The sequence below is a fragment of the Anguilla rostrata genome, chromosome 17 (genome assembly GCF_018555375.3).
Source record: "Anguilla rostrata isolate EN2019 chromosome 17, ASM1855537v3, whole genome shotgun sequence".
In the NCBI taxonomy this organism is placed as follows: domain Eukaryota; kingdom Metazoa; phylum Chordata; class Actinopteri; order Anguilliformes; family Anguillidae; genus Anguilla; species Anguilla rostrata.
In genome coordinates, this window is record NC_057949.1 from 94,923 (window position 1) to 121,283 (window position 26,361).

General features: G+C 44.5%; 1 protein-coding gene across 11 annotated transcripts in view; it reads right to left on the reverse strand.

Annotated features, from left to right (window-relative positions):
• Positions 1 to 26,361, reverse strand: part of LOC135243908 (fas-binding factor 1 homolog) — an 82,831-nt gene that overhangs the window by 51,689 nt on the left and 4,781 nt on the right. For 8 of the 11 annotated variants that reach the window (XM_064316044.1, XM_064316036.1, XM_064316045.1 and 5 more), the window contains exons 2-6: positions 20,352 to 20,426; positions 19,502 to 19,562; positions 14,270 to 14,320; positions 8,424 to 8,556; positions 1,172 to 1,304 (exon numbers count right to left, since the gene is read on the reverse strand). In XM_064316044.1, the coding sequence (XP_064172114.1) occupies positions 1,172 to 1,304; positions 8,424 to 8,556; positions 14,270 to 14,320; positions 19,502 to 19,562; positions 20,352 to 20,410 (437 nt within the window). In that variant the 5' untranslated portion in view covers positions 20,411 to 20,426. Of the gene's footprint in view, positions 1 to 1,171; positions 1,305 to 8,423; positions 8,557 to 14,269; positions 14,321 to 19,501; positions 19,563 to 20,351; positions 20,427 to 21,818; positions 22,356 to 26,361 lie in introns of those variants that run through there. The other 3 variants (XM_064316038.1, XM_064316040.1, XM_064316043.1) reach the window with 3 other exon arrangements.

Below are 26,361 nucleotides of genomic sequence, written 5' to 3' on the forward strand. Positions count from 1 at the left end.
AATTGAAATCATACATTCTATATTGAATCCAGGCTCACTACGTCTAAATTACAAAAGAGAAGGCATTATACAAAACACTGAACAATTAATTTGGAAATACCAGGAGAGAGAGAGATGGATAAGGCAGACCTTGCCAAAGTGTTAGACACTTCCAGTTTAAGCGCCACAGGATGAAAAGAAACCAGCTAAAAACACACAACCAAGGAACCACCACCAAAATAAAAAGAGAGAAACTCTTCTTCTCCAAGGCTCCGAAACCAACCGCAACACAACACAACTTTTTCCTGTGGCCATCTAAACTACCTTACCCAGCATGGCTTGGGGACGTTTGCCCTGATTGGGTGGTGCCGAGTTAAGGTTTCGGAGAGAAGGGGGGTCAGACTCATTTATGGCAAGGACTGGCCTACCTAAAGATTGCATTCAAACTTAAATGGAAATGTTTGGCATGTAGCCATGCAGGGTCTCTCACTCCTGGTATGGTGTCCTGTGTCTTCTGGTTTGTCTCTTCTGAGACAAACTCTGCAGGAGGTGAGACCTATTGATCGCCTGCCTAGATTAGGGAATCAGTGGATTTTAAATTGCCCCAGTCACATTTGCTTTGATGCTTGTGACACGGAGGCCAGGCCACATTCTTAGAAACAATATAATATTGTATCAAATTCACGGTTTCCCTCTCTAAGGCCCTAATCTAAGCACTACATATCTTACAAGAGAGAACAGCCAATTTGGAGGGGGAGAAAATTAGTGCTGACGTGGGTGAAGAGCAGATTTGGAGAAAAGTAGTGCTGATGTGGGTGAAGAGTAGAATTAGAGCGGGAGAAAAGTAGTACAGATGTGGATGAAGAGCAGATTTAGAGCAGGAGAAAAGTAGTACAGATGAGGGTGAAGAGCCGATTTAGAGCAGGAGAAAAGTAGTGCTGATCTGGGTGAAGAACAGATCTGGAGAAAAGTAGTGCAGATGTGGGTAAAGAGCAGATTTGGAGCAGATGAAAAGTAGTGCTGATGTGGGTGAAGAGCAGATTTGGAGCAGGAGAAAAGTAGTACAGATGTGGGTGAAGAGCAGATTTGGAGTGGGAGAAAAGTAGTGCTGATGTGGGTGAAGAGCAGATTCACTTTCAGCACTGAAAGAAACGATAAGTAATCTGCCTAAATAAGGAAGTAGAGCCTCTACCTCTCTCTCTGTCCTGAAGATGTTCCTCCCTTCTTCTTAGGACTCTCTCCAAAGCCCAGAGTGTCCATTAGATCATCCTCTTCATCATCGAATGTCAGTTCATCTCGCTTTGGGGTTTGTACAGGGGGCACTGCTGAAGAATTATATCTACTCAAGCACACATTGAACCCACTCACAAACATTGACTGAACCCACTCACAAACATTAAACCCACTCAAAAACATTGAACCCACTCACAAACATTAAACCCACTCACAAACATTAAAACCACTTACGAACATTAAACCCACTCACACACATAAAACCCACTGAACAATAGAAAACCCACTAACAAACATTAAACCCATGCAATCAAACATTACACCCACTCAAAAACATTAAACCCAATCACACACACAAAACCCACTCACACACATTAAACCCACTCAACAACATTATCCCAAATCACACATATTAAACCCTTTCATACACATTAAATCTACTCAACAACATGAAACTCACTCAGACATTAAAGGTCCAGGAAACTGAAATCTGTGAATATTTGCTGACATGTCGTTTTGATTTTTTTCATTCATAAATGGCCAAGAAATATTTTTAAATTATTCTAGCAACATAAAATAAAAATAAAAACCATAAAAGCCTGTGCAGAAATTGGTTAACTTTCCCCCTTGAATAAACACCAGGTTTTCAGTGGGCGGGGTCGGCTGGGTTGGCTGGGTGTTAGGTACGTAACAAAACCCTTAAGTCCAGTGAAATTCTTTTTATGTGTAGCCTAATAGTTAAATGGCGCACTTGCCACTTTTGTGTGGGTGAGGCACGCCAAGTTGAAAATACCGATGCATTGCGCCTTTTCTGGATGCGGAGAAAGCAATACACTTTTTTTCCTCACAGAAATGAAGTGGCCTACAAGAAATACGTTTTATATCCAGGGGCACTGCAATATTACAATAATCTGTACAGTTAGTATTTGCAGTGCCCATTTTCACCTGGAACTTGTCGCAGAACGTGGTGGATCGGTAAAGTAGGCCTAACAATAGCCTGCGACAATTAAATAGCTTTCAACCTTAGACATGTGGAATCAAAGACGTTCTTTATTCGGGTATAATGTCTGGAATTTGAGACCGCTATAGAGTATAATGTTAGTGTGTACAGTAGCTCAGTGTTACAATGCTATTGCACAACTTGAATGTTCTTCAAGTTATCTACACAATGGTAAAGCCAAGTTTATGTTGCTTCTTTTGATTTGTACGGCAATGGACTGCTCTACCCGGCTCTAACCTAGCTATGGATGAGGAATGCCTATGACGTGTCTCACGAATATGAATGTTAATGAGTGCAGGACACACGGCCAATCTGTCCTTGTCTGCTGAACAGGTCACAATAATCCAATAGTGTTTCTTACAATTTAATGGTTATAATTGGGTTAAAAACTTGAAATAAATATTAAGAAGACAATCAATGATCACTTCTGGGGAATATAACCACAATGTGTATCCAGTTTCCTGGACTTTTAAGCCCACTCAACAACATTATAACTCTGTCGTAAGTTTGTATGTACATTGTCTCAGGGCGTGCGTTTCATCTTTCCGGTTCATAATCTAATTGGTCGTTTCCAATTACCCGGCTTTAAAAAGCCGCCGTTTGCCACCTACCAGTGGAGACTAGCTCTTCGAACCCCTGGTTCATGTGTAATGTATAGTGAATGCTTTGTTTGACCCTGTCTTTGTTTGACTCCGATTCCTGTCCAGCCCTTCTGGTTTGTTTGCCGATTAGCCTAAATGTTGTGTATGACCATTGACTCGTTTCCTTCGGCTACGATTCATGCCTTAGCCCTTCTAGTTTGTTTGCCTGCGATTTTGTGTTTCTGACCATTCCCTCTCGTATTGGATTCTGATTCTCGCCTAGCCCCTCTGCTTTGTTTGCTGATTGGATTTCACGTTCTCGAACTCGACTCATGTTTTGCCCTCTGCTCGCTGTATAGTGCTCTAGTAGTCTGGTTAGCATTCCCAAGTTTGTTATTTTGTTTGTTATTTTTCCTTTATTATTTTTGAAGCTACCGTGGGTGGAGATTTAACGCTCTGTTGGGGGTAAACTATTCAGGCTTTTAGTTTCCGACTATCCGCTAACTGTCCGAAGTTCAGTGTTCAAAGCCTGCCCGTGCCCGGTACCCTTCAAAGACTAGCCAGCATTCAGCTAGATTTGGATAGGCGGATACGGCCCGGGGTTACTGGTAGGTTTTCTGTACGTTTCCCTACCCGTCTCCCTTATCATTCACCCTGTTACGGTCTGACCCTAGACCAGGTCATAACAGTGGTATTGACTGCAAGTGTCACAAAGTTGTATCTACAACAGACTCATTTTACACATTCACCAACAGCAGCTTTTAACCACCTATAGAAGGTTTGTAACTTGTAGCTAGCCAAAAAATGTTTCCACTGTCAGCTAGACTATACTGTTGCATACAGTGTCGAAAATAAATGTTGAAGGAAGTTGTACATAGCAACCGTTTCTAAGCAGGGATTGGTGGACTGCAGTGTGCATCATTCATTTGCTAAAGGTCAATCGACTGGCTTCAGGTAGAATACCAACCAAGGAAAAGGGAGAGGAGGAACAAACTGCACCAACGAATGTAGTTGAAAGAGGAAGCTAAACCCCCACCAATATAACAAATAATAGCCTAAATTATGACAAATCACCCAAAGGCATTTTCCCCCGAAACATTAACATGAAAAATTCCCCAAATGGGTGAGATTCCGCCCAGCTGGCAATACCGCTTACAGGCATGTCGCTACATATGTAGGTAACCAGCGACGTAGACATAAGCGCAACAGGTCCTGGCAGTTAAGTGAATTTCCTTTCCAGTTCACTCATCGTGAATGCAATTAAAAATACATTCTGAGGATTTGTTAAACGGATTAGAAATGCACAAATTCCTAGTTCTTGGAAATTTTGCTCTCGATACCCAACCCTACTCAAAAGACAACAAATTTGGGATGCATGTTGAAAGCAGGATGACGTCACAAAGCGTTAAAGTGTTTACTGTTACAGCTGACAGGTTTTACTTCCCAACCAAGAGACCAAATGCAAATAAATACAGATTCTGTCGTTGTAAAATATAAGCGCTTCTCTTAGGCTAATTTAGAAGATATTTTAAAAGTGTCGTCTAGCCAGAATTAAGTTTATTAGGAACAGAATAAGTTGCACATGAGCACATGCAGTGTCACTTTGGTCTGCACTCCAACAGGCTCTGCACGAGTTACCCACCATTTACTGCGCCACTTAACTCCCAACACGCCCTGCGCCACATCCTGCGCCACTTAACTCCCAACACACCCTGCGTCACTTAACTTCCAACACGCCCTGCGCCACTTAGCTCCCAACACGCCCTGCGCCATGCCCTGCGTCGCTTAACTCCGAACACGCCCTGCGCCACTTAGCTCCCAACACGCCCCGCACCACATCCTGCGCCATTTAACTCCCAACACACCCTGCGCCATGCCCTGCGTCGCTTAACTCCGAACATGCCCTGCGCCACTTAGCTCCTAACACGCCCTGCACCACTTAACTCCCAACACACCCTGCACCACTTAACACCCAACACGCCCTGCACCACTTAACTCCCAACACGCCCTGCGCCACACCCAGCGCCACTTAACTCCGAACACGCCCTGCGCCACTTAGCTCCCAACACGCCCTGCGCCACTTAGCTCCCAACACACCCTGCACCACTTAACTCCCAACACACCCTGCACCACTTAACACCCAACACGCCCTGCCCCACGCCCTCCGTCACTTAACTCCCGACACGCCCTGCGCCACTTAACTCCCAACACGCCCTGCACCACTTAACTCCCAACACACCCTGCACCACTTAACACCCAACACGCCCTGCCCCACGCCCCGCGCCACTTAAATCCCAACACGCCCTGCACCACGTAACTCCCAGCACGCCCTGCGCCACGCCCTCCGCCACTTAATTCCCGATACGCCTTGCGCAACTTAACTCCCGACACGCTGTCGGCCACTTAACTCCCAACACACCCCGCGCCACTTAACTCCCAACACGCCCTGCGCCATGCCCTGCACCGCATAACTCCCAACACGCCCTGCGTCACGCCCTGTGCCATTTAACTCCCAACACACTCTGCGCCACTTAACTCCCAACACGCCCTGCGCCACACCCTGTGCAACTTAGCTCCCAACACGCCCTGCGCCATGCCCTGCGTCGCTTAACTCCGAACACGCCCTGCGCCACTTAGCTCCCAACACGCCCTGCACCACTTAACTCCCAACACACCCTGCACCACTTAACACCCAACACACCCTGCACCACTTAACTCCCAACACACCCTGCACCACTTAACTCCCAACACGCCCTGCGCCACACCCTGCGCCACTTAACTCCGAACACGCCCTGCGCCACTTAGCTCCCAACACGCCCTGCACCACTTAACTCCCAACACACCCTGCACCACTTAACACCCAACACGCCCTGCACCACTTAAATCCAACACGCCCAGCACCACTTAACACCCAACACGCCCTGCCCCACGCCCTCCGACACTTAACTCCCGACACGCCCTGCGCCACTTAACTCCCAACACGCCCTGCACCACTTAGCTCCCAACACGCCGCGCACCACTTAACACCCAACACGCCCTGCCCCACGCCCCGCGCCACTTAACTCCCAACACGCCCTGCACCACGTAACTCCCAACACGCCCTGCCCCACGCCCCGTGCCACTTAACTCCCAACACGCCCTGCACCACGTAACTCCCAGCACGCCCTGCGCCACGCCCTCCGCCACTTAATTCCCGACACGCCTTGCGCAACTTAACTCCCGACACGCTGTCGGCCACTTAACTCCCAACATGCCCTGCGACACTTAACTCCCAACACACCCTGCGCCACTTAACTCCCAACACGCCCTGCGCCATGCCCTGCACCGCTTAACTCCCAACACGCCCTGCGTCACGCCCTGTGCCACTTAACTCCCAACACACCCTGCGCCACTTAACTCCCAACACGCCCTGCGCCATGCCCTACACCAGTTAACTCCAACCATGCCCTGCGCCACGCCATGCGCCACTTAACTCCCAACACGCCCTGTGCCACGCCCTGCACGGCTTAACTCCCAACACGCCCTGCGTCACGCCCTGTGCCACTTAACTCCCAACACGCCCTGCACCATGCCCTGCGCCAATTAACTCCCAACACTCCCTGCACCACGCCCTGCGCCAGTTAACTCCCAACACGCCCTGTGCCACTTAACTCCCAACACGCCTTGTGCCACACCTTGTGCCACGCCCTGCGCCACTTAACTCCCAACACGCCCAGCGCCGCGCCCAGCGCCGCGCCCTGCGCCACTTAACTCCGAACAAGCCCTGCGCCACTTAACTCCCAACACGCCCTGCACCACTTAACTCCCGACACACCCTGCACCACTTAACTCCCGACACACCCTGCACCACTTAACTCCCGACACACCCTGCGCCATGTCCTGCGCCACTTAACTCCCAACATGCTTCTCACCACTGATATTGTCCTTCTAATTAATGTTTCACCATTCATTTTTCGATTAGTTATTTCATTATGTTAATATTTTACGCTGTCTTGTTGTTTTCAAATGCAGGAAGTAGACTCAGGCAGTTTAGTGTCGAACTTCAGGACGCATATCATTGCGCAACTTCTGACGTGAGCGTACCTGCAGACAATAACATTAGGTTGGTCGTAGAAATAGTGTTGTACTACTACTAGCTAGCAAAACAGAAAAAGGCTGAGGACGAAATAAATGGATGGTGGCAACCTTATAACAACAGCCAGCAAGCTGTCTAACTGTTACCGTAGACATCCTACATATCACAGACAGACGTTATAGCGTTAGCCAGCCCGCTTAGTAGGCTACCTACCTCGAGCGGCTCGACCAACGATGGGAAAACGGTGGGTACAGCTCCAGGCTTCAGACGGTCGCCTTGATAGTCGGTGGCTTCAAGTGGTCGCTACATTTTAGTCCTCGTTTGCGAACTTCTTCGGCTGTTATATTGGGGTGTCTGATTACATCCAGCCATGTTTGGCACAAATTTACATCGTGTGGAAAACGATGAAAATGTGCTTTCAAGGCAAGTTTAACGGGGACATTATAACAACTGGGTAGGCCTACAATGCACCTCATTACACGGATATCGCATCAAACAAAAGAACGTTCGTTAGTTCAATTTCAAAGCTAAGTTAACGGAATGTTTTGCTTCGCCTCTTCTTGATTTTGCCGTGAGACGAAATTGAAGAAAAAAACGGAAACTGTAGTACTATGTGGACTTGCGCTAAAAAATTAGGTCTTTCTTTCTAATGTTAGACATTTAAAATGAAATAACTAATCGAAAAATGAAGGGTGACACATTCATTAGAAGGACAATATCAGTCATGAGAAGCAGAAGTGTTATAAAGTGCAATTCCCCTTTATGTTGAAGCCTGTTCAACATACTAATAAGCGCAGGCTTATTAGAACACTAAACAATAGAAAAATATATTAAATATATTTTAAAAATTAAACAATTGTAAACTAAAGAATCTTTAAACAGGTCTTTCAATTTAAAATAGATCTAAAAACACCATACTTTAATAACATCTTCCTTTCAGACAAATTACACCTTTCATCCTCTCAATCAGTAATCCGGGAGACACATGTCCCTGGCTTTTAAATTTGACCTAAAAGTAAAAAATTAGAAAAGTAGAAAATTCTAATACTGAACCGTTTCTTTAAGTACCGAAAAAGTACCGGTTCAACACTACTTGACAACCACTGCAGATGTGGGCAGGGTCTATAACAGCGTTATGAAATGACGTACTATAGTTAACATGATGAGCTACCTACATCTAGCTGAGCAAGTCATCAGCTAAAAAGGTAAACTGTTAGGTGTGGAGTAGAAAAGTGGAAAATAAATTAAGCTCTTCAGAAAATTAGTGGGGCATATTTTAAGCCGAAGGTTGACTGATGGTAAATAGCTAGCCTACATTCAAGTTAGTTAGGAAGCAGGGTAAAACTATTTTCGGTTAGTTTTAGCTGGCTATGCAAGCTGTAACTTAACTTGTTAAGCAAATTAATTATGGAACATCAAGTAGGCAAAGCAATTCAGACAAACTTAATGACAGCCTAGTAGCTATGTAGGCTATGAAATATAGGGAAAAAATGCACATACAGAGGTACCAGCATATGCTTTCGAGAAATTTCAAGAAATAAATGTTTGGAAGTACCTGTTTCTGGGGATGTAGGCTTTTGTTCTGTTTTTAAATCTCCATCTCCAGTGCTCGTAGCCCCTGTTGGAGCTACTGTGCTGTTCATTGCCTTCTTGGAACCAAAGAGGTCAGCATCCATGTCATCTGTATCCTGCTCAGGAACAAAAGGGCAGAGTCATCAGCTCCCACATTGCTAAGAGTACAGCATGTGACCAAAAAAATGGAAAGCCCAGTGTAAAGTCACTTGAATACAGTGCTTCCCATACATTTGACTTCATTTGGCAGCCCACCCAAATAGATTTTCTCCTACCCCAAATTTTTTGTTTGTGAGCAGCCGCCCACTGAGCGCTGACCCTCCCATGAACAGTTTCTAGTTTATCACAATGCAAATGCAGTTTAAAATGAAAGCACAAAAGTTAGGTTTTCAAGAGAATAATCAGTAGCTCTCGGATTATTATTTTGTCTACAAAATGGGTCAAAACATGATATCAAGTCCATCTAGGAGATTGTTTTTGCTTTTGATAGCTTAAATGTCACGTCTGTTTATGGTACTCCCTGGACCACTGTGGACAGCAGAACATTTTGTTTTAAATTCAGTATTCTTGTTCACTTCTGTTGACTGAAGACTACGTTACATTCAATGCAAATTAATAACAAGTTCAGACTAAAGATTTGTAAGGAGCTGCAACTAGCGTCTCCTGACAAACAAATGGTTCGCAACATTATAAAACTGACCCATTCACATCAAAGCGAGGATGAGTCATTGCTGATGGTTACCATAGCAAAGATTCTATCCACTCCCTCAGTGGCAGGCCGTGTATTTTACACCTAGGCCTTCAGTGCCATCCTCCCGCAACTAAACCGCCTTTGAATAACCTCACCATGACACTAGGCCTATAGGCTAATGTCATTCGACGGAAGAACTCCATATTCACAGTGACAGTAACCTTTATCGAGTGAAATAAAGTGATTTAACACGAGGCTCAACACCTATGAGACTTACAATACACTATTTGCAGAGACATGAATACATCGTGACTGAAACCATCAAGGATGTACCCAGAGACTGTAAAAAAATATGGACAAAGATACTGTGATGTCACAAACTCGAGGCTAGCTGACTGTCTGCCGTTATGTTTCAAAATATATTATCAAATGTTTACGGAGCTTAATTTCCATTTGTGACTGTACTGTGTCATGTAATCACATTATATGTATGACATTAATAATAAAATTATGTTCAGTTATCTTCAATTTATGTTTCTCAGCAAAACGAATATGCTAGCATTGCCAGTGAGCTAGGTAGGCTACCCGTAGTTAGCTCACGCATTAGCAATATGAACCACAGGGGAAGAACATCGACTACACTGATGGTCAATCAATCAGAGATGTGTACTGGTGATTTTTGACTAGGCTGATTTTCATACAACTGTCTGGTAGACCTGCTGTTAACCGAGCAAGTTATCACCGTAGGTTTTCGCCACAGTCAGTTATGAGCCAGTAACTGCTACTCCATCGCCGTATTCAGTATTCACTTGCTGGGTGACGCTAGCTGACTGATCGTTCGTCAAACAAATAACAATTAACACTGTCAGCGGCGATGAACAAATCTACCAAGTATTTTAATAACTGATCTGCAGGCGTGTAAATATGACAACGCACTTTGTAGAGCAAGTTTTACACCTGTTGCATAAGGACAAAAATAATGTACATTGAATTTCTAATTATCATTATTTTCTTGTTAGTCAAATGGCTTGGTAGCCGGAGTTGTGAACTGTTTTAGCATAGGCAACTGGACTACCAAATATAGCAAATAGGCATTAGCTGATTATGCTTTCTGCCAACTAATTATTTGGTTAAGTAGGCTAAAGGAAATAGTGAAAATGACTTGGTTACCGAAAAAACTTCAGAGGAGGATTATTTTGTGGTCGTCTAGTGCAGCTGTAAATAGCACACGCCATAATGAAATCACTACGAAATGCGATGCCTGCATTTTCTTACTTCGCACAGGTGGACCGTGGACGATGAGTCGGAGCCGCAATGTCAAGGCCAAGAGGCGCCACCTCCCACCCCAGTGACCATAGACTTTAGCCCCTACTGTAGCTTAGTCCTTTGCAGTAATCAGGAAGTGACGCAAACGGTACCTCATTGGTCCACAACAAATATTATAACAGTGCCCAAATGACACAATAAATCATGAAATCGACCCATGGACAGTCATAAGACGAATAAAATACACCTATTATGACTATTTGTTCTTGTGAGAAAAAATTATTGACTTTGTATTTTGACCGGATTTGTACCGTAGACTTACATGGAAACCAGATATGAAAACACCTATACTGGAGCCAACCGCTGTGGCGCTAGTGAACAACCATGAACAACAAGACCAAGAAATGAGCTTCAAAAATGAAGTCTGGTTTTGGCCGCTTGGAAGTACCACTATTAGGCAGTATGACAGGATGCTGCATCACAAATAAACATTGCATACCAAGAAACAAGTGGTGTGCAAAACTTTCATTTAAACTAATAATGATTATTATTATTATTATTATTATTATTATTATTATTAATAATTACATTTATATAGCACTTTTCCAGATGCTCAAAGTGCTTTACAGTGAAGGGGAACTCACCTCACCCACTACCAATGTGTAGCACCCACCTGGGTGATGCACGGCAGCCATTTTGCGCCAGAACGCTCACCACACATTAGCGAAGGTGGAGAGGGAGAGAACATTTATTTAGCCAATTAAATCTGGGGATGATTTTTTTTTTTTTTAGTGGCAAGTTTTTTTTGCGAGAGCCAGATCTGGGCTTTGGCCAGGACCCCGGGGAACCCCCGACTCTTAGCGATAAGTGTCATGGGATCTTTAATGACCACAGAGAGTCAGGACCTCGGTTTAACGTCTCATCCGAAAGACGGCATCTCCTACAGCACAGTGTCCCCGTCACTGCACTGGGGCATTGGGGTTTTATTTGTACCAGAGGGAAGATTGCCCCCTGCTGGCCCACGAACACCACTTCCAGCAGCAACTCAGTATTCCCTGGTGGTCTCCCATCCAAGTACTAACCAAGCCCACACCTGCTTAGCTTCAGCCATTTGGCAGGAGCAGAGTGCATGGAGGTATGGCTGCTGACTGATCTGAAACTGTTTTAATTAATTTTCAGTGATTAACAAGCATGCAAACGATCTGACTAATCAATTGGAAAGTGACACACAGCTTCTTCGCTTTGTGTTAGGGAGGTTAAATGATAAATGCGATTTAGAGAAATCAGTTTTAATCACTAAGCAGTGGTGGAAACTTCCCCTGATTTTCCTTGAGTATCAATACAATTAATCCACACGGTAGATAACAGACTGGTGAATCTTGTTTGTTAAGTGTAGACTACTTGGTGATTAAAACAAATTTTTAACGGATAAATTGAATTTAATTTAATCCCCCTAACACGGTATGAAGACGCTGAGTGTTAGGCTATTTGCCACTTGATTAGTCCGATCATTGGCACGCTTGATAATAAAGGAAAATTAATGAAAACAGGTAGAGATCAATGATTAGTTTAAAGGAAAGTTTTGCGCCCCACCAATTTTCAGCTCACCGTTCGCCGGTAAGTTGCAAGGAGTCCAACTGCCTTTAATTTCGTTTCGTTTTCGTTTTACTCCCGGTTTCGCAGTTTTCCCTAGCCATGTTGCAGCAGCATGTTTTGCCACTCAGTCCGACTGAGGGGTTCGTATTCCGGTGGGAAAGTGACGTCAGCGCATACCATCTAACTGGCCCTTCGACCACACCACACGAAAATGCTGACGTAGGCGGCTAGGCAACCTAAGTGGAAGGCCAGCTAGAAGGCCAAAGTGTCAAAGAATACGCCCAACATGGCAAACTCGAAATATGATTGGTTAAAGAATATGACAATCAACAACATCGTCTCTATTTGCTTCAACAGCAGAGGGGATTCACTCAAAATTCTGAAGGCCTCAGGGTAGATTTTTTCACCCAGAGACAGCACAGGTGGAAAATCTGATTGGATAAAAGCTCAAATTTATATGAGCTGCACTGGAAGCAGCGAAACTGAGGGGGAGAGTAGCAATGAAAGATGTTAATAGACTGATGGGAACGAACTTTGTAAAATACATATAGCATTAATGAAAATATATAAAATTCTAAAAATGTAATTTTCTGATTCTGACAATCTCTAGGCCAGCAGAGAAGGCCTTGCTGGCCCTGACGGCCCACCACTGCACTCCCTTGTTCACAGTTACTTCCCTGTTGGTTACAATTCTCATTTGGGAAACATCAAAAATAGCTTTCTGTAGCAGCAGTACTGCTAATAAAAGCAAGGCTTAGTGAGAGCCGAACGGCCAGTCCTTGGAGGCAGGACTGGATGCTTCAGCACCTGGGACATAACACAGGGCCTAAATTTAGCATTGTTTCTTAATTTCACCCATCTTTTCCCTGAGTAGTATGCACACAAATGAGCTGGTGTCACCACTGATCTGGAACAAGACTACTCGTAGCGCGCTCTTTGGTTAACCCCTTCACACAAGCCCCCTAGTGGCCTGCACACCTCTGTGCCCAGATTGCTCAGCTCAAACAATCATTGCTCTTGCAACAATCGATGAGTGGAACAAACAAACTCTGTTTTCTAGCTTTATTAGCAGAAAATACACTATATGCTAAATACGTCATTTTCTAAGTACCACCATCGTTCCACAGGTTATCCATTTAACAAGCACCATGTCCCTAGTCTCTTCTGCAACTACACCACCACAACACAATGAACAATAGTGTCCATCTGGGAGTTCATAAAAATATTTCACCATCAAAAATTAATATCGTCACACAGTAGCAACTAGGTAAAGCCAACAATAGCCCAAAGATATGCCAATACAGGTCAAAAATGCTGCTCACTGAGAAGCAAAATAAACAAGAGGAATTTCTGTAGAATTTTGTGGCAAGATGTCCCATTCAAAATTCAGTGGTTTATTTTCTTGAACGATCCGTTTGATAAATAGACATGTAAACGGAAAGCAGGGGTAAGTATTTCCAACGGCCATGTGCAAATCCCCCTTGCATTTTACACCATTTTAAGTTCTTTCTGATTTGATTACTCTTATCATGTAGAGGACACTACACACTTTCCAACGGTATATGGAATGTGTCATTTGAATTTTATTACAGTGTTAGAGCCCCACATATCTGTCTGAGTGGTTGCTTTAGCAAAGCATTGTGCATTCAACCACTACATTACACAATAATATACAAGCACTCATTGAGACATAATTAACATAAAATAACATAACGATGAGAACAGGCCATACAGTCCAACAATGCTCGCTTTTTTTCTGACTAAATTAGTCTCCCTCTCCCATCGAAGCTCTCCCTGCTCTGTGGTCCACCCTTGGTGACTGGCCCCCCACATTGTTGCTTGCAGCTATATTTTGTATTGGGTTAGTTCCTATGTGGGGTCTTCTGGCATGATTGCACTGCTGTCCTGGATACATTAAAGACTTTACATCGCATTAACAATTACATTATTTCATTCAATTTTGCCCAAGATAGTGATCCATTATATTATTTTCTCCACTGCCTTGTTTTCCCAGAATGAAATGTGTGGATTTTCATTGTTGTAGACAAGTAATATAATTATCAAACTTAAGAAAAAGACTTTCATACACTCATACCATCATCACACACTATCGGCATTCACTACTTTAGAAAATATGAATAAATTACATTAGATTTCATGTGACAGTAATACTGTAGGTTTTAGCTATAACTGAGGGTGTGTTCTAACTTGACTTATTTTTGGTGTCACCTTTAATATTAATGTGTAATCATTTCAAAGAAACAAAGTGCCCTCACCTTCATACTCTCTAGCAATGCCATAGGATCAGCCTCAGAAACATCAGACCCCTGCAAGAAAAAACAACCCAAACCCAGTGTCAGCAAAGTGAGGATTAAGTAAAATGTTTAATTTTCCAAATACAGTCTCTGCATACCAAACACAAGTGCATCAATAGTTAAAACCCCTTACTTATCCAACATGCAAAATATATTTATTTGATTTAATTTGGTAATTATTATAAAAGATATCAATTCACAGTTACATCACCAAACTCATTCATAGGTAAAGCAAACTGTAGGATCAACCTTTACCAAAATGTACAACTCAAAACCAGATTAAAATTAAAACTTTAAGTTACAACAAATATTCATATCTAATCTAAAACAGGGGTTCAACTACCTTAATAAAAATAACAAAGGTTACAGGCATGGCCAGGTTACAGACACACAAGGGAATGAAAGAAAATAACCAAACCACAGCATTTTGGTCATGAAGTAATCCAAGGTGTGCCAAGACTGAAATTCAAAAACCAAATGACAGCAGGATATTCCAAAAGACCAGAGATGAAATGTAGAACGCCAGACCTAGATGCAAGACTCAGATGACCACTCCCAACTAACAGCTGGTGAATGGTGAATTTAGAGGTTCCTGGCACCAGGGGAACAAGTCACATTACCACAGCCCCAACCCAGTTATAATAACCAAAATCCCATTACAGTGGAACCCATTTATTGAGATATAACAGGATCACAACATGTCTCCTGTAGTTGAAGGTTCTAAATCTCTTAATCCACAGATGTGACCTCTGTGAGATTAAAACGTGTGTGGGTCTGCCTTTGCAGAGGCGGAGATTAAAGCCCAGATCAGTAAATATTAATCATTTTATTTGATGCTGATGACAACTGAGGTGAAACGAAAAAAGATGTTATGACTTCAATTCGAGCATCACCATCTTTATATGAAAAAGGCCATTCAGATAAATCGCAGTCACATGGCTTCTTAATCCCGGTCTCTACTGATGTTTAAGCTGTCTTTACACTGCCGAGCCGGGTTAAAAGGCTGTAGCAGACCCGGGGTAGAATCTGACCCTGCTTACACTCAGTTTTAAAATGCGTCTTGGGCGATCGGATCACAAGTGGACAGCACTAAATACAAGTGTAAACGACCACCAAGACGCATTGTGATCTGATCACTCAAAGCACTTGGCGAGGTGGTCTGGGATGCATTTGACCACATATCTTTTGCAGTGTAAATGCTAATGCATCCTGATGCGTCCCCGACAAGGACGTAACAGGAAAATACATCATCATTGCAATTTTTAATCTTGTCCTGCGCTCTTTTGCAAGTCGCAAATGACTTTGTCCTTTCAATCTCAACAGTTGGAATAGCCCATACATGTATATTATATAGGTCTTGAAACATTTTTGTTTGCTTAGCTAGCCTGTGCGAAACAAATCTGGTGCTTGTAAAGGTACATGGTAAATGGATTGCATTTATATAGCGCTTTTATCCAAAGTGCTTTACAATTGATGCCTGTCATTCACCCATAAACACACACACTCAGACACCAATGGTGAAAGGCTGCCATGCAAGGTACCAATCAGCTTGTTGGGAGCAATTAGGGGTTAGGTGTCTTGCTCAGGAACACTTTGACACACCCAGGGCGGGGTAGTGTGTTGTTTCATATTGCAATGTACCATATGAATGATATATTGTTGTTCGGCCCTTGCAGAAGCTTGTGTGCATGTATTATTCATCCTGAATAGAGATTCAAATTGTTTTCCCATGGTCTGTGAATTTATTTTAAAACTGCATGCTGACATTAACAAACAAACATGTTTAAAGTTTACAAGTTACATTTTCTTGTTATATTAAAGCACCAAAACAAACAGAACAATGTCTATTTTTTATGCATTTTAAGTGTGTTCTGTTACATCAAAATGTCAACAGCAAGAAAGGGGGGGGGGGGGGGTGCGTGGAAAAACCGAGCAAACATGTTCCCGATCTGGTTAAATGTTTCTTGCTGCTGTGACCACATCTCTCTGCTCATGGAGAGCATGAGATTCCGATTGTGCTGCTCCTGCTCAGATTCCCACTGTCCTTGCTGCTGCAGTAGCACCTCCTCCCTGGCAAAAAATTTCTCATCAGCTTCCCTCAACTGTTCGGCCAGTGCACTGCTCATCATTTTGACGGACTGTTTGCTTGGTGGTGGCCTGCTTTCATGCCCTTTTCCTTGGTGGACTATCCCCTAAAAACACAGTAAAATTCAAGAATAAAAATCAACATTTTGGGAATCTAGTTTCAAAACAACTAAACCAACCAGTGGGCGCAACACTAGACTGCGATTGAACTTCACAAAGACCAACTCGATAGCCTAATGATTCTGACGTGCGTGTACAAATGGGCAGTAGGCCTGCTTTGCAGCCTAGACTTAAGACTACTACCCTATACTGTGGTGATGAGGTTTTGTTTTGTTAATGTGTTGAAAGTCTCATCCAATGAACTGACATAACCGCTTGGTCTACCTCGGTCATCTGGCGCAAGCCAAGGGCACATGTGCTTAGTGTTGTGCCAAGAGGAGAGCGCAAAGCATTTCACCTCACATTCCTTTGAAAATCTACCTGTCAGTGTGGAAATAACAGTGAAGTGAAACCTATGATCAGCATAGTCGGGATAGTATTATACATTATCATTGTGGTAGCCTAAATTTATAGAGAATGAAATATAGGTCTACTAAGCTAAAAGCATTTGTCCTTGTAGGCTTTTATCTCACCTCCCGCTGCTGACTGGGCATCAGAGGGAACTCGGTGTAAGCCTAACAGCTGTGTGTCCTCCTCATCCTTGTCTTCATCATTGCCTTCCTCTTCATTGTGGTCGTCATCATTTTCCTCCATCCCAGAATTGTCGGTAATGGCGTGCGTTAGGCTTCCAAATCCTGCTAGACCTCCAATGTTGTTTACTGGACTTGAACAGGCTCTGTGCCCCCAGATGGCGTCACACAGGTTGTATAGTGGGAATATTTTTCTATCCATTCTGCTGGTATTTTTGTGGTCTTCAACCTCCCCAGACCTCCCCAGACACTTCCAAATCACTCTCCTGCTCACTACCCTCCACTGGCTGCCTGTTATAGCTCACATCAAATTTAAAACATTGGTCCTACCATACCAGGCAGTCAAGGGATCAGCCCCAGCATACCTCCATAAGATATTCAAACCCTACATGCCAGCCAGATCCCTCCATTCTGCTACCTCAGGACGCCTGGCACCTCCCTCTCTTTGCACCTGCGCTTCCAGAACACGTCTCCTGTCTGTTCTGGCCCCACGATGGTGGAATGACCTCCCCGTGGAGGTCAGAACAGCTGAGACACTGACCCATTTCAAGCGACGACTGAAGACTCATCTCTTCAGGCTGCACCTCTCCCCATCCCTCCCTACCTCCCTGTAATCTCTTAAATGACTGTAAGCTTAGGGTTTTAACTAGGTAGCGGTTTCGTAGGTGACTTAGTTAATGCACCTGTCTTAACTATTGCTTGTATTTTTCCATAGACTGTGTTGTTGCTGTTCTCGTTTGTGTTAGTGTTAATCAGTTTAACCTTTATGGTCCAAGTTGAACTATGCGGTTGTTCCCTGCACTTGGACCGGTACTTCTCTCTAGGGTTTTCGTCATACTTGTTCCTGGTTATGGTTATACACTGCCAAATGCCTGTAATGCAATGTAATGGTCCCAGACTTTTAAATGGGTTTTCTTTAAAGCTTCATGTTTCGTAATTACCTGGTTTTTATTCTTTTGAAAGCCCTTGGTATGGAGACGATCAGCAATAGCTTGGTACACATTTAAGTCTCTCACTGGCTTGTCAATTTGCTTTTTTATTTCGTTTTTGTTTCTAATTATCAACAGCTCCCTCACCTCGCTGTCCCCCCAGTTGTTGCCCCTCTCGCTGCTGGCCATCGAAGCCTATTAAATTAACAATTTTATTAGCAAGCTACCTCCAATTTGTTATGGTTCTCCATCACTTGAATTAATGCCAAGTGACTGTTTTGCCAGTTTTCTGCTGACAGCCCAACTTCCAGGCGCTGTTATGGAACGCTTGAGTGGCGCGCGAGATGGTTACCATGGCACTTGCTCCGGCTATTCTCCGGCTCTACTTTACACAGAACAAACATCGGGTCAGCTCTGGCTTTTCTCCTATGTGGTGAGGTGGGTCAGACCCTGCTTATTTTAATCCACCTTTTCTCCGGCTTGACATCTTTACACAGAAATCAGACCCCGGCTCTGCTCCACCTATTCTCCGGGGTTAATGCTCTGTGTAAAGACGGCTTTAGTTTCACTTCTAGTGTCAGCCTTCTTAGCTATACTGTCGACCAATTACAGTGAATTTAAAAAATTGATTACCCACAATTCAGTGAAATATTGGATTGTTACCAATTTTGTTTTCTTGAGAATGCCAGCAAAAGCTGGGAGAAAACAGAAAAACCTTTAGTGTAAAAGACAAAATGAATGCAATTGATCAGCTAAAACAGTATGTAATGAATGTAGTTGGCTTATGATTTAGACATAACAGAGTCCACCTCTGAGGTTGTAAAAAAGAACTGAAACTTATTTGACTGCCTTCAATAGAAGAGGCCAGTTTACAATAGAACAGGTGAGGGTGACTGGGCACAGAGCTGTTCCAGCAATTTGTGTAAGCATGATCCAAACAAATACGGACAGGACGTTTCTGTGGCAGTTGAAACATTGGACACAGTGATTTTAATGACCCTGCTATAACACGATCCCGCTTTTAACAATATGGCAATTTATGGATCCCGACTCTCGTGTTACTAACAGGCTTCCACTACATAGCAGCCCCAGCCCAGTTATAATAGCTTAAATCCCTGTTCTAACAGCCCCTGCTCAAATATGACAACCTAATGGCTCAAGTCAACCTGGCTTGGCTTTACAATGCCTAAAACCATGTTTAAACAACCTAAAGCTTAGTTATAACAGCTCAAACCGATATAACAGTCATAACCCACATAAGAGCTCAGACTGAGTTATAAAAGTCTAAATCTACATTTAACAGCCACAGTGCTTTTATAACAGCCTAATCCAAGCTAAAAAAAACCTTTAGTGTAAACCAAGCCAAAATCCTGTTAAAACATAACCTCACTTACAACTGCACAAACCCACGTATATTGCCCAGAACAAAGTAGGCCCCAACACAGTTTTAACAGTCTGAACCCAGTTACAACATCCCAATTTCAACAAACCTCTTCCTCTTTGTCAGCCTCTTGTGCCAGCTTGCTGAAGAAGTTATCATCCAATAAAGACCTGGTAAAATATACAGCACAATATGTGTAACTCTAAAATGCGGTTACAGAATATTTTGAGCAGTTGATTTTATGCATGTTATGACTAAGATATGGTTAGTAAAGAACCTAGCCACCAACCACACCCAGATTCAAATCACTCAACTCCACCCACCCTCCACCCCTTCCACCCGACCCAGCCTCCACCCCTTCCTTTCCGTCCACCCGACCCAGCCTCCACCCCTTCCATCCCCTCAACCCCACCCAGGCTTCATCCCTTCCATTCCGTCCAGCCGACCCCGCCTCCACTCCTTCCATCCCCTCAACCCCACCCAGCCTCCACCCCTTCCATCCCCTCAACCTCACCCAGCCACCACCCCTTCCATTCTGTCCACCCGACCCAGCCTCCACTCCTTCCATCCCCTCAACCCCATCCAGCCTCCACCCCTTCCATCCCATCAACTCCACCCACCCTCCACTCCTTCCATCCCCTCAACCCCATCCAGCCTCCACCCCTTCCATCCCATCAACTCCACCCACCCTCCACCCCTTCCATCCCCTCAACCCCACCCAGCCTCCTCCTCTTCCATTCCTTCCACCCGACCCACCCTCCACCCCTTCCATCCCCTCAACCTCACCCAGCTTCCACCCCTTCTATTCCCTCAACCCCACCCAGCCTCCACTCCTTCCATCCCCTCAACCCCACCCAGCTTTCACCCCTTCCATCCCCTAAACCACATCCAGCCTCCACCTTTCCATCATTTAGACCCCACCCTGCCTACACCCTTCCTACACAGCAGTCATTGCTCACCTTTTTCCGCTGCGAGACAGCATGTCTGTCCTTCTGTCTGAGACACGAGTAGAAAGCATGTTTTTCACGCTCACCCTGCCAAAAACAAAACAAAAAAACAGTCATGTCATGACACCAAAATAGACAGTATGATACAACTTTCCATTGTCTGTTAGGACACAGATACATACAACACTCTTCTCTGTCAATGTGCCAAGCAGGCCCGAGATCCTCCCTGCGAGTCAAATGAGTTCTAATTGCAAATACATCTTTCCGAAATAAAAATGCAGGCTATTTACACTGGAGTCTTACACCTTAATGACATACAGAATGCAATTTCATCTTAAAATATTACATTACATTCATTTGGCAGACGCTTTTATCCAAAGCGACGTACAAAAAAGTACATAATATGCCTTGTGTTGACCTGCTCTTCTGCCTCCTCTTAGGTTGCTGCAATTTGCCCTAGTGGCATACAGAAAGAGTAGAAAACTCTGAGCTGCCTATAGACATTTACTTTCAGTTCAATCTGGCACTTTCCTTTGCAGCTACACAAGAGCACACAGACAAACACAACCTCACAAGAACAGTGACAAACACAGCCTCACAGGAGCACAGAGACAAACACAGCCTCACAAGAGCACAGGGACAAACAGAGCCTCACAAGAACAGAGACAAACACAGCCTCACAAGAGCACAGAGACAAACACAGACTCACAACAGCATAAAGACAAACACAGCCTGACAAGAGCACAGAGACAAACACAGCTACACAAGAACAGAGACAAACACAGCCTCACAAGAGCACAGAGACAAACACAGCCTCACAACAGCATAAAGACAAACACAGCCTGACAAGAGCACAGAGACAAACACAGCTACACAAGAGCAGAGACAAACACAGCCTCACAACAGCATAAAGACAAACACAGCCTGACAAGAGCACAGAGACAAACACAGCTACACAAGAGCAGAGACAAACACAGCCTCACAAAAGCAGAGACAAACACAGCTACACAAGAGCAGAGACAAACACAGCCTCACAAGAGCACATAGACAAACACAGCCTAACAAGAGCACAGATACAAGCACAGCCACTGCTGTCCAAAACTCATTTAGGCAACAGGCAGGTGCCATACGGAAATTCTATGCGAATTTGAAATCAAAATAAGGAAGAAATTTGACGCATTTGTGTGACAAATTCTTTCTGTGAAATATTCAATCAAAGTGTCTGATTTGGGCTCTCTGGTGCCCTTTTAAGACCCCAAGTTCTTCAAGATGGTGCGGCGGATGGCTGCCTCGGTGTGTTAGTGTGCATTGTTTTGCCTTGTTTTGTTTGTAAATTCAGTGTTTTGCGATAGCATCCGGAACTCTTTCACCAGAGAAATAGTTCATGAATATCAGGGAAACAACTCCTGTGGATTTATTTCCCAACTTTCTCATCCCATCTGCGGAATTTCTGGTCATTTTGGTCAAAGGTATGCTCACCCTTGTTCATGCAGTGAAATGCCGGAGGAGAGGTGCGCTCGTGCGTCTCCGCAGACATGGTCTACGCACTCCGTTACCAGGAATATTTCTCTCTAACGTGCGATCACTGTGCAATAAACTGGACGAACTTCAGCTACTGGTGGAGAAAAACAGAGACTTTTCTTCATCTTCCGTTTTGTGCTTCACGGAAACTTGGCTGTGTGGATCGATACCGGACTCTGCGCTGCAGCTGGCAGGCTTTCAGCTATTCAGAGCAGATCGCGACACAGAGCGCTCCGGCAAAATGAAAGGTGGAGGTATTTGTTTTTATACTAACAGTGGCTGGTGTAAAGATGTTACAGTGATTATGCAGCACTGTTCTCCTGTTCTGGAAACTTTTTTCATTAACTGTAAACCCTTCTACTCCCCCCGCGAGTTCGCTTCATTCATTCTGGTCGGTGTTTACATTCCACCGCAAGCCCTCGTACAGGAGGCACAGCGTATGCTCGCCGACCAGATACTGTGTGTGGAGCAGACAAACCTGGACTCTTTCGTTATTGTCTCGGCGACTTTAACAAAGGGAATCTCAGCCACGAACTGCCTAAATACCTCCAGCTGATTAAATGTCTGACCAGAGAGGAGAACACTTTAGATCACTGTTACACTACAATCAACCGTGCCTATCACACCATCCCCCGCGCTGCACTGGGACACTCTGACCACGTCATAGTCCACCTGATTCCTGCATACAGGCAGAAATTAAAAATCTGCAAACCTGTTGTGAGGACATCTAAGAAGAGGACCAGTGAAGCTATGGAGGGTCTTCGCGCGGGCTTGCACTGTACTGACAGGGATGTTTTCAGGATGCTACCAACAGTCTGGATGAGTACACAGAGGCTGTGACATCATACATCAGCTTCTGTGAGGACAGCTGTGTACCATCACGCACCAGGGTTAGTTACAACAACGACAAACCCTGGTTTACAGCTAAACTCAGAGAGCTAAGGCTGGCAAAGGAGGAAGCATTTAGGAGTGGGGACAAGGACCGGTTTAAAGAGTCTAAATACAGGTTTAGCAAGGCGGTGAGAGATGCTAAACAACTGTACTCTGAGAAACTCTGACAGTAGTTCTCAGAAAACAACTCAGCCTCTGTCTGGAAGGGCCTCAGACAGATCACCAACTACAAACGGAAAGCCCCCCACTCCACTAATGACTTGCACCAGGCCAACGACGTGAATGAGTTCTACTGTCGATTTGAAAGACAATGGGACAGTCCTGACACCATCCCCCATGACCCCATTCACCAGCTCCAGACCACCAGCTCCTCCTCCCCCATCTCAGCAGGGGCCTGGGCCTCTCCACAATCACCCACCTCAGAGGCCCCCTCCCCCTCCCCTATCACAATAGCCGCGTTTCCACCAAAATTACCCGGAACTTTCAGGAACTACTTTACCAGGAACTAAAAGGTTCCTTCAGCCAATGGTTGTCTGCGTTTCCACCGGGGTCTAAAGTACCGCGAAGATTAGGCAAATTAGCCCACTGACGTTTTCGTCGGTCCATCTGTCATATGATTTCTTCTGTAACCCCATACTACCACCGAAGTAGCCTACATTATTTTCTAATAACCGGGACAGCCCGGAGGGGTTTATTCCACTTATATACAACGGGTTACCAACAGTACAAGCAAACTGGAAATCACCATCCGCACTTTTTATCCGGGTAAAATAACAGGTTAATTCTAGTAATCTTCCCTTTAGCTTTTTCAGACTGCCGTAATTTTACTGCCATTTTTCAATTCCACGAAAAGACCAGGAAGACTATGGACTAATTTATGGTGCATGGTTCGCATCTGGAGGGCACACTTCGCTGCTCGGCTAGCAGTAACTTCGAAGGAAAGCAAACGGTGGCTGTACCACTACTAAATTTACATTTTCACGCAAGTCCGAGTTTTCGTTCTATTCTTGTCATTTTGCCATTAGCCTATATGGAATTGACGATGAGAAAGTAATCAAACAGCAAATTGTTTACAACGTGTGCATGTTTTCTGCTGTTGTTGCCAGTTATAGGCCTACATATAAATGTGAATGCATTCTGTCGCTTCGGATGTCAAGACATGAAAGCGAATGTTCGCAAACAAACATAATGAATGTGTTTGAGAGGATATATGAAAATAAATAAATACAAAAGTAACCATATATAGTCATTGTTGGTAACCCGTTGTATAAGTGGAATAAACCCCTCCGGGCTGTCCCGGTTATTAGAAAATAATGTAGGCTACTTCGGTGGTAGTATGGGGTTACGGAAGAAATCATATGACAGATGGACCGACGACAACGTTGCTTTTTCATACGTCAGTGGGCTAATTTGCCTAATCTTCGCGGTACTTTAGACCCCGGTGGAAACGCAGACAACCATTGGCTGAAGGAAACTTTTAGTTCCTGGTAAAGTAGTTCCTGGGACTGAAAGTTCCGGGTAATTTTGGTGGAAACGCGGCTTATAACTGGCAACAACAGCAGAAAACATGCACACGTTGTAAACAATTTGCTGTTTGATTACTTTCTCATCGTCAATTCCATATCGCAAATCGCAAAATGACAAGAATAGAACGAAAACTCGGACTTGCGTGAAAATTTAAATTAGTAGTGGTACAGCCACCGTTTGCTTTCCTTCGAAGTTACTGCTAGCCGAGCAGCGAAGTGTGCCCTCCAGATGCGAACCATGCACCTAGTCCATAGTCTTCCTGGTCTTTTTGTGGAATTGAAGAATGGCAGAGTAAAATTACGGCAGTCTGAAAAAGCTAGCGGGACGATTACTAGAATTAACCTGTTATTTTACCCTGACAAAATGTGCGGAAGGTGATTTCCAGTTTGCTTTTACTGTATCACCAATGTAAATTACACAGAACTACCGCATACCTCACATAACTGTATCAAACGTTTTGAGTCTATTACAACGGGCTAACAAAGAAAATCCGGAAGAAAATATTCAGCAACCGAATTAATCCGTTTGAATGTTTTGGTACGTAATATGCTGTCCCAGCACGAATGCTTTTTATAAAAAAAATTTATAAAACGAATACTAAAGCAAGAAAAGAACAGAAGAGCACACGTTATAATTCCAAGACGTTGGCAGGCTATAACCAAAACTAGGCTACTGCGCCGCATAACATACAAGTTTGATTTGAAGTTATTATGAAAATAAATTGGTTTGCGGCTGCATATTTTTAAACATGGCGCTTGAAAATAAACACAAAAAAATGCTGCGAGTACTCGACTAATCAGAAATGTTCAGCGCTGCAAGCACCACCCAAAAGGTTCCTGTACCTTCGGAAAGTACTACCCCCCGAGCAGGAACTTTTTGGGGGGTAAAATAAAGCCCCCGGAACTAAGTTCCTGCGGTGGAAATGCACTGAGTTCCTCAAAAGGTTCCTAGTTCCAGGGTAAACTTCCTGCGGTGGAAACGCGGCTATAGACTATTCAAGAGACAGAACCCCCGCAAAGCAGCTGGACCAGACTCTGTCTCTCCCTCCACCATGAAGCACTGTGCCAATCAGCTGTCTCCGGTGTTCACAGACATTTTTAACACCTCACTGGAGACATGCCACGTACCAGCCTGCTTCAAGACCTCTACCATTATCCCCGTCCCCAAAAAAACAAGGACCACAGGACTCAATGACTACAGACCCGTCGCCCTGACCTCTGTGGTAATGAAGTCTTTTGAGCGCCTTGTCCTGTCTCACCATAAAACCATCACGGACCCACTACTGGACCCCCTGCAGTTTGCATACAGAGCCAACAGGTCTGTGGACGATGCTGTAAACATGGCCCTCCACTTCATCCTCCAGCACCTGAACACTGCAGGAACCTACGCCAGGAACCTGTTTGTGGACTTCAGCTCCGCCTTCAATACCATCATCCCGGCTCTACTACAGGACAAGCTCTCCCAGCTGCACGTGCCTGACTGCACCTGCAGGTGGATCACCGACTTCCTGTCTGACAGGAAGCAGCACGTGAAGCTGGGGAAAAATGTCTCTGACTCCCAGATCATCAGCACCGGCTCCCCTCAAGGCTACGTCCTTTCCCCTCTACTCTTCTCCCTGTATGCAAACAGCTGCACCTCCAGTCATCAGTCAGTCAAGCTCCTGAAGTTTGCAGACGACACCACTCTCATTGGACTCATATCTGGTGGGGATGAGTTTGCCTACACGAGAGAGATTGAACATCTGGTGTCCTGGTGCAGCCAAAACAACCTGGAGCTCAATGCCCTAAAGACAGTGGAGATGGTTGTGGACTTCAGAAGGAATGCAGCCCCACCCTGTGTGACTCCCCAGTCGACACTGTGGAGTCCTTCCGCTTCCTGGGCACCATCATCACCCCGGACCTCAAGTGGGAGCTGAACATCAGCTCCCTCACCAAGAAGGTTCAGCACAGGATGTACTTCCTGCGGCAGCTGAAGAAGTTCAACCTGGTAAATGGACTGCATTTATATAGCGCTTTTATCCAAAGCGCTTTACAATTGATGCCTCTCATTCGCCAGAGCAGTTAGGGGTTAGGTGTCTTGCTCA